Here is a 9,506-nt window from a genome sequence, read left to right as displayed (position 1 = left end):
TTCTTCCTTCACTGTGTGTTCACTCTAGTGGCGTTCAATGCTACCCCATTCTTATTGGCCAACATCCAAGCTAACTGCATGAGAGGCAACACAACATTCTGTTTTGGAGGAATCATCACTTCCATAGCATTGGGCCTGAATATGGGGGATAGGCTTGCGAACTTACCTTCCTTGCCGGCCGAGTTCCTTAATGTCGACTATTGCCGCTCCTCGCACCTTATCAAAATCAGAGACGATGGGATATACCACCCTGTGGTTCGGAACAAGATAGTCCGATGCGTCATTATGCCTAACAGGAATCGTATAGATCCACAGAACATGGAAAATTGGATTTTTGATCTGAATTCTCCTGAGCCCATAGAAGAAGATCCTAATAACAATGGAGCTGATGAAATTGAAGAAGAGTTGAACCGACAGGTGCCACAGCCACCTCATGAGCATGCTGCAGAGACATCTTCCTGAAATCAACGAAGAAATAAGCGTCGACCCACCACCACGGAAGACATATATGCTGAGATGTTACGACATAACCAAAGGATGGAAGAGTGCCAAACCGAAATGATGCAAGCGATCCAGCAAATACAAAGAGACCAGCATGACTATGCAAACTGGGATGACCAAGGGATGGCGGAACTATCCGAAGAAATGCATGCCTTGACACATCGTGTTGATGCCATCCAGGAATACACTCAGTATATGGGGTCGGACCCTAGCCAACATGGTAGAAGTGAACATGCACAAGCAAGAGTTAGAGCACGTAGAGCCCAACGTCGTGGCGAAGAGTAGTGATCCTCCTGTTTCTCCCCTTTTCTCACTTTATTTTGTCGCATTGAGGATAATGCTTTGTTTAAGTGTGGGAGGAATCTTTGTCTTTCGTTTATTTGTTTCTATTTAATTAGCCATAACAAAAAAAATTGTTTTTATGTTAAATGCATACCCTACGAGTATATAGGTTATCTTACATAGGTTCTGTTAGGAAGCCGAGAAAAATCTAACAAGATTGATACCGTCCTGACACCTTAGATCTCTCACTTTTGCGAGATCAGTTTGAATACCCATTATACCGATACCTTAAGTTTCTGTTCTAGATTAACCCCTAGTAGTTTATACTAGCAGTCAACACCGTCTTAAACACAAACCATGTGAAGAGCTGATGAATATAAGTGATTGATACCTATGAATTAAGAAAATCTTTCATACTTTTGCTATAGAGAAATTGAAAACGCACCATACAAACGGTTGCAAGATATACAAAAGGAAAGAAAAACCAGTTGCCGGTTGGTTCAGAGGTACCTGGTACTGGACTCGGTAGGGCGAACTACGGTTCGATCCCCCACAACCTTCAAATGGGATATATAAAGGGTTACCACACTAGTGTACCAGACCCCATGCTAAAAAAAGGATCAAAGCCACTAACCGGCTACTTCACTAAGTGCGTGTAAAGGCAAAGGGCTTAATGTGATTGTGCTAGAATAAAATCAGGTGAAATAGGAACAAGAAGCATTAGGTTGAGCTATAATAGCATGATTCGAACTGGTTTATATAAAGGAGAGACTTATGTTAATGCTTGTTGCTTGTGTCGTCACTGTATATTTAGTGTTTTACTTGAGTATCTACCATTCTAACGAAATACCTAACAACCACGTACGAATTGGAAATGTGTCATGTATTCGCGTTTAACTAGTGTTTTGAATTTTATACTGATTATTTGCTTGAGGACAAGCAAAGATTCAAGTATATGGGAGTTTGATAACACGAAAATGTATCGTATATTTGCCTTGATTTACATTCAAAAATCGTACCATTTTTCATTTATATTCCGATTATTCCGCAAGTGTTCGAGTTATTTTTGCAGGTATTTCAATTCCCATGCTTAAATGAGCAAAGTATAGAAAAGGAAGGAAAAGAAGAAGAAACTGAAGAGAAACAACAGAAAAACAAGAAAATATGAATTTTGTGCATGTGACGCTCGTCACACACCCCGTCACGATCGTCACGCCTTGATTGTGACGAACGCCACAAGCCCATCACGACCATCACGAATGTAAAGTCAGCATAATGAGTTTCAAAAAGAAGTGATCCACGTCGCCCCAGTTTTCGCTCCTTAAACCACTTTCCCGTGAATCTCTCACTTAACTAAGTCCTCCTTATTTTTCTCAAGCACGAAGACCAAGGGGTACTATAAAAGAATGGAAGTTGGAAACCTACAGGTCCGACTCGAAGTTATCTCTCCAGAATCCTATCTCTCTGCATTTATTTATTTTCGCTCCTGCAAAATTTGTTTTCACGTTATTTTCCTTCAGCAAGCATTATTTTCTTTTACTGCAATTTGTTTACCTTTCCGTTCAGAGCTTTGATTTTTCCCTTTCCTTTCCGTTTTTCACTTAGCCAAAAGTAGTAGTTTCCTACATTGGGGAACTACTGCAACGTAGTTAGTTTAGTTTAGGCATTTGTTTCGAAGAAGCAGAATCCTACCAACCTGTGGAGGACTGCTCAAGTACTTCAAGATTCAGCATATTCAATTAATTAAAGTTCCAGGTTTTTACTCAATTATTATTATTGCTTTATTATTAAATAATCATATTTGCTTTATTGTTAATTTGTTTCTGTTCGTCTGTGTTTGCATTATTTAACATGTCCGGCTAAACTACCGGTATCGGTATGTAAACAATTTAATTAGACGGGATTTAATAATAATCGGTGTAAACTTCTTTTCTCAAATAATCTTTCTGGATGTGGTTTTTAATTTGAATTTAATTAACTTTATCACGAGAGTGAGAAGCTATTTAATACGGTTTTGCCACGAGAGTGGGAAATTAACTAAGGTTAGAACCGACAATCGCGAGAGCGTGAGGGCCGAACTGGATAGTAAAAACTAGGCATTGATTTTAAAAACAGCGAGAGCACTTTAAAAGCAATTATAACTTATTTATTTTCAAAAAGTATTTTTAACTTCAAATGGGACAGCGAGAGCGTACATTCTGACTTAAAAGTATAGTTCGAGTCAACAATCACGAGAGTGTAAGACAAATCCTTTTAAATGAGTATTTTCTACTGAAAGGTATTTGGTAATTAAAATATACATCGGTGACTTATTGAATCCCTGAAAATTAATGTATTGCATACTAATATCCCTTCATTAATATTTTCTTAAAAACTTAATTTTCTTTAGATTTAATTTTTGTTGAACCGAACCTCTAAAAATCATCGCCTTAGCTAAACATAGTAACATAAGTGCCATTGTCTAGCACTTGTTTTCAAGCACTTGTTTTCACTCCTTCCTATTTCTTAGAGTTCTTGGCAACCATCATCAAGCACTTGTTTTCACTCCTTCCTATTTCTTAGATGCTTAGTCTTGGATTCCCACTAGAGGTGTTCCTTATGACAGTGAACTATAATCCCATTGTCTATCTAAAACTTCAACTTTAAATTTTAGGTTAACACTAAGGTATTTTAGACTTTAGTTCAATATATATCTATATTTGAAAGATTTGATATTAAGTTATTTTTTCTATTAATTTATTTCAAGGAAAGTTATCATATGGTGTGATAACTTAAGTGCCAAGACATACACAAATCAATCAACTCAAAGACAAACTTTCGGTGATTCCGTTACCATCATTTTGAATGGGGGGTTAGACATAATTCATTGATACTTGGATAATATAAGAACGTAATTGATTGTATTTTATTGTAATTAATAAATTATTATTAGCCTAACATTAATAGTTTATATGTTAGGATTTTGAGTGACCAACTATTTAGTTTTAGGTATAAACATTCAATCAAATCGTATCATAGTGTAATTTTGTATAAGTTAGTTTTGATTAAAAAAACATATTTTCAAATATGTATTTGATAGGATTGGATTAAATACATGTTTAAAAATATCTAAGACTGTCGAGATATATATTTTCTTAGACAAAAATATTAAGTAAATTAATATGGACTTTTAGAATGAAAATATGGAACATAATGTTTTGTATGAATAAGTAGCAGCCAAGAAAATATTAAAATTGAATTGAACTAGAAAACAGAACAGGACGTCCAGGCGCTTCAAAATTTATTTCTACTTAAATTTAATTCTTGTATGCTAAGTTTATTAGTGATTAAGTAAATTCTTGTAAGTTAAGTTTGTTAATAATTAAGAAAATTCGTGTATGTTAAGTTTGTTTTTCTCTATAAAAGGAGAGGAGTTAACTTCACTCCTCCACATCAAAATAACAAATGATAATGAAAATAGTATTCGTTTTTGTTTTGTTGTGTTTGTTTTTAGGAGATGGGGAGAGTCGTACAACACCAAGAAATGATGTTGCTGCTGGAAATGGTGAATGTGGTGTTGTTCCTGAAGGAGAAGATTGTGTGGGGTGTTCTTTTCGCTTCTCATGTGGGCCAAAAGGTGGGGGAAACCAGTAGGGAGTTTCTCCTCCTCCTCCTCCACCACCTGCTGGAAATGTTGAAGCTCCAATGAATGGAAATGGTGAAGCTGTTGCTGCTGGAAATGGTGAAGGTGTTGCTGTTGGAAATGGTGAAGGATATGGTGAAGGTGTTGCTGCTGAAAATGGTAAAGGAAACGGTGAAGGTGTTGTTGCTGGAAATGGTGAAGGTGTTGCTACTGGAAATGGTGAAGGAAATGATGAAGGTGTTGCTGCTGGAAATGTGGAAGGTGTTGCTGATCCTGAAGAAGAAGACAGTGTGGGGTGTTGTTTTGGCTTCTCATGTGCGCCAAAAGGTGAGGGAAATCACAGGGAGTTTCTCATCCTCATCCTCATCCTCCTGCTTCTATATAAGTCCCTCTATTATAAAATTTCCATAATGAAACTTGTGTGTGTTAACTCTATAATGTATGGATGACTCCTCCTACGTATAATTATGAATTGAAATGAAGTTTGGTGTTCAATTTCGGGTTTTAATTCTGAATTATTCCAAAAATATGGTTGGTTGGTATTCTAAGATTTTAGTATTCATAGTCTTTTTTAACTCATGATATTCTTAAGAAATGTAACAGTGACCCGTGCTAAATCATACACACTGCATTTTAATTTATGGAAACTAACACTAAATAATTCCATGAACGGTTCCTGTGTTATTTTTTAACTCATGATTTGTTTCATGTATTGCTTTATTAGTTTAACGTATAAATGTTTTTACTGTAAGCAAGTCGACAATTAGAGATGATTTAGACAAATTAAGTTGGTTTAGACATGTTTACCCACTGTCGATTTCATCTACGGCAACGCCGCTGCTGTATTTCAAGACTGCATGATTTAAGTACGTTATCTACAATTCTTGACATTCACCGCTCAGTCACATGAGAGTCCATATGAGAAGAAATGTTTCACATTCCAACGATGAAGTTTTACTATGTCACGGGAAAATGAGGACAAAAAGTTTGAAGTACGTGCTACATTGGGTCGTCCATTGAGAAACTATTGGACTATGGCTATATTGCACTGTGTCATAGATTCCATGGTGGATCCTAGAGGTTGGGAAGAGATGTTTGGGCAGGGCATAGATAAGTTTACTTATGTGGAGTTTGGAAATATTGGACCTGGGTCAAACACGGATGGTAGAGCTGATTGACCTGGTGTTAGAGTTCTTGGCAACCATAATCAAGCACTTGTTTTCACTACTTCCTATTTCTTAGATGCTGACTCTTGGATTCCCACTAGAGGCGTTCCTTATGATAGTGATCTATAATCCTCTTGTCTATCTAAAACTTCAACTTTAAATTTTAGGTTAACATAAAGGTACTTTAGAACTTAGTTCAATATATATATCTATATTTGAAAAATTTGGTATTAAGTTGTTTTTTCTATTAATTTATTTCTAGGAAAGTTATCATATGGTGCGACAACTTAAGTGCCAAGACATACACAATTCAATCAACTCAAAGACAAACTTTTGGTGATTCCGTTACCATCGTTTTGAATGGGGGGTTAGATGTAATTCATTGATACTTGGATCATATAATAATGTAATTGATTGTAATTAACAAGTTATTATTAGCCTAACATTAATAGTTTATATGTTAGGATTTTGACTAACCAACTTTTTAGTTTTAGGTATAAATATTCAATTAAATCGTATCATAGTGTGATTTTGTATAAGTTAGTTTTGATAAAAAAAAAACATATTTTCAAATATGTATTTGATAGGAGTGGATTAAATCCATGTTTAAAAATATGTAAGACTGTTGAGATATATTTTTTAAGACAAAAATATTAAGTAAATTAATATGGGTTTTTAGAATGAAAATATGGAACATAATGTTTTGTATGAATAAAGAGCAGCCAAGAAAATATTAAAATTGAAAGGAACTAGAAAACAGAATAGGATGTCCAGTTGCTTCAAAATTTATTTATACTTAAAGAAAATTCTTGTATGCTAAGTTTATTACTGATTATGTAAATTCTTGTATTTTAAGTTTGTTAATAATTAAGAAAATTTGTGTATGTTAAGTTTATTTTCACTATAAAAGGAGAGGAGTTCACTTCACTCCTCCACATGAAAATAACAAATAATAATTAAAATAGTCTTTGTTTTTGTTTTGTTGTGTTTGTTTTCAGGAGATGGGGAAAGTCGTACAACTCCAAGAAATGGTGTTGTTGCTGGAAATGGTGAAGGTAGTGTTGTTCCTGAAGGAGAAGATTATCTTGGGTGTTGTTTTGGCTTCTCATGTGGGTCAAAAGGTGGGGGAAACCAGCAGGGAGGTTCTCCTCCTCCTCCTCCTCTAGCCCTTGCTGGAAATGTTGAAGCTCCAATAAATGGAAGTGGTGAAGGTTTTGCTGCTGAAAATGGTGAAGGAAGTGGAGAAGGTGTTGCTGTTTGAAATGGTGAAGGAAATGGTGAAGATGTTGCTGCTGAAAATGGTGAAGGAAATGGTGAAGGTGTTGCTGCTGGAAATGGTGAAGGTGTTGCTACTGGAAATGGTGAAGGAAATGATGAAGGTGTTATTGCTGGAAATGGTGAATGTGTTGTTGATCATGAAGAAGAAGACTGTGTGGGGTGTTTTTTTGGCTTCTCATGTGGGCCAAAAGGTGGGGGAGATCAGTAGGGAGTTTGTCCTCATCATCCACCACCTCAGGCTTTTATATATTAGTCCCTCTTTTATAAAGTTTCCATAATAAAACTTGTCTGTGTTAACTCTATAATGTATGGATGACTCCTCCTACGTATAATTATGAATTGAAATGAAATTTGGTGTTTAATATCTGGTTTTAATTCTGAATTATTCAAAAAAATATGGTTGGTTGGTATTCTAGGTTTTTAGTATTCACAGTTTTTTTAACTCATGATATTCTAAAGAAATGTAACAGTGACTCATGCTAAATCAAACACAATGCATTTTAATTTATGGAAACTAACACTGAATAATTCCATGAACGGTTCCTCTATTATTTTTTAACTCATGATTTCTTTCATGTATTGCTTTATTAGCTTAATGTATAAATGGTTTTATTGTAAGCAAGTCGAGAACCAAAGGTGATTTAGACAAATAAAATTGGTTTAGACATGTTTGCGCACCGTCAATTTCATCTACAACAACACCGCTGCTGTATTTCAAGACTGCATGATTTACGCACGTTATCGACTGTTCGTGACATTCACCGCTCAGTCACGTGAGAGTCCATATGAGAAGAAAGGTTTCACATTCCAACGATGTAGTTTTACTATCTCACCTGATTCAGGACAGAAAGTTTGAAGTGCGTGCTACATTGGGTCGTCCATTGAGAAACTATTGGACTGTGGCTATATTGCACTGTTACATAGATCCCATTGTGGATAGTAGAGTTTGGGAAGAGATGTTGGGGTAGGAAATAGATAAGTTTACTTATGTGGAGTTTGGAAATATTGGACCTGGGTCAACCACAGATGGTAGAGTGGATTGGCCTGGTGTGAGAGTTCTTGGAAACCATAATCAAGCACTTGTTTTCAGTGCTTCCTATTTCTTAGCTGCGGACTGTTGGATTCCCACTAGAGGAGTTCCTTATGACGGTGAACTATAATCCCATTGTCTATCTAAAACTTCAACTTTGAATTTTAGGTTAACACTAAGGTATTTTAGACTTTAGTTCAATATATATCTATATTTGAAAGATTTGATATTAAGTTATTTTTCTATTAATTTATTTCAAGGAAAGTTACCATATGGTGCGTTAACTTAAGTGCCAAGACATACACAATTCAATCAACTCAAAGACAAACTTTCGGTGATTCCGTTACCATCATTTTGAATGGGGGGTTAGACATAACTCATTGATACTTGGATAATATAAGAATGTAATTGATTGTATTTTATTGTAATTAATAAATTATTGTTAGCCTAACATTAATAGTTTATATGTTAGGATTTTGAGTGACCAACTATTTAGTTTTAGGTATAAACATTCAATCAAATCGTATCATAGTGTAATTTTGTATAAGTTAGTTTTGATTAAAAAAAACATATTTTCAAATATGTATTTGATAGGATTTGATTAAATACATGTTTAAAAATATCTAAGACTATCGAGATATATATTTTCTTAGACAAAAATATTAAGTAAATTAATATGGATTTTTAGGATGAAAATATGGAACATAATGTTTTGTATGAATAAGTAGCAGCTAAGAAAATATTAAAATTGAATTGAACTAGAAAACAGAACATGACGTCCAGTTGCTTCAAAATTTATTTCTACTTAAGTTAAATTCTTGTATGCTAAGTTTATTAGTGATTAAGTAAATTTTGTATGTTAAGTTTGTTAATAATTAAGAAATTTCATGTATGTTAGGTTTGTTTTTCTCTATAAAAGGAGAGGAGTTTACTTCACTCCTCCACATAAAAATAACAAATGATAATGAAAATAGTCTTCGTTTTTGTTTTGTTGTGTTTGTTTTCAGGAGATGGGAAAAGTTGTACAACACCAAGAAATGGTGTTGCTGCTGGAAATGATGAAGGTGGTGTTGTTCCTGAAGGAGAAGATTCTGTGGGGTGTTGTTTTCGCTTCTCATGTGGGCAAAAAGGTGGGGGAAACCAGCAGGGAGTTTCTCCTCCTCCTCCTCCACCCCCTGCTGGAAATGTTGAAGCTCCAATAAATGGAAATGGTGAAGGTGTTGCTGTTGAAAATGGTGAAGGTGTTGCTACTGGAAATGGTGAAGGAAATGATGAAGGTCTTGTTGCTAGAATTGGTGAATGTGTTGCTGATCCTGAAGAAGAAGATTGTGTGGGGTTTTGTTTTGGCTTCTCATGTGGGCCAAAAGGTAGGGGAAATCAGGAGGGAGTTTCTCCTCCTCATCCTCCACCTAAGGCTTCAATATAAGTCCCTATATTATAAAGTTTCCATTATAAAACTTGTGTGTGTTAACTCTATAATGTATGGATGACTCCTCCTACGTATAATTATGAATTGAAATGAAATTTGGTGTTTAATTTCTGGTTTTAATTTTGAATTATTCCAAAAATATGGTTGGTTGGTATTCTAGGTTTTTAGTTTTCACAATTTTTTTAACTCATGATATTC

At 35.0% G+C, this 9,506-nt stretch overlaps 1 protein-coding gene across 1 annotated transcript; it reads left to right on the top strand.

Annotated features, from left to right (window-relative positions):
- The first annotated feature begins 558 nt into the window (after positions 1-558).
- On the top strand, positions 559-9,305 carry LOC127082694 (uncharacterized). Its single transcript, XM_051022920.1, has 8 exons — positions 559-757; positions 1,212-1,289; positions 4,277-4,362; positions 4,417-4,732; positions 5,465-5,569; positions 6,570-6,800; positions 6,843-7,040; positions 8,887-9,305. Exons 1-8 carry the CDS (start codon positions 559-561, stop codon positions 9,303-9,305), a joined length of 1,632 nt encoding a protein of 543 aa, XP_050878877.1.
- The last annotated feature ends 201 nt before the right edge of the window (positions 9,306-9,506 follow it).

The sequence above is a fragment of the Lathyrus oleraceus genome, chromosome 5, assembly GCF_024323335.1.
Source record: "Lathyrus oleraceus cultivar Zhongwan6 chromosome 5, CAAS_Psat_ZW6_1.0, whole genome shotgun sequence".
NCBI lineage: Eukaryota > Viridiplantae > Streptophyta > Magnoliopsida > Fabales > Fabaceae > Lathyrus > Lathyrus oleraceus.
This window is presented reverse-complemented; position numbering and strand designations above follow the sequence as displayed.

What these genes read in the sequence shown, in the direction of transcription:
- LOC127082694 (XM_051022920.1), top strand. Translation starts at nt 559, where the DNA reads ATGATGCAAGCGATCCAGCAAATACAAAGAGACCAGCATGACTATGCA. An exon ending in AGTTGCCGGTTGGTTCAGAG is followed by an intron (nt 1,290 to 4,276) that starts GTACCTGGTACT and finishes GTTTGTTTTTAG; the next exon opens with GAGATGGGGAGAGTCGTACA. An exon ending in CTTCTCATGTGCGCCAAAAG is followed by an intron (nt 4,733 to 5,464) that starts GTGAGGGAAATC and finishes ACTGTGTCATAG; the next exon opens with ATTCCATGGTGGATCCTAGA.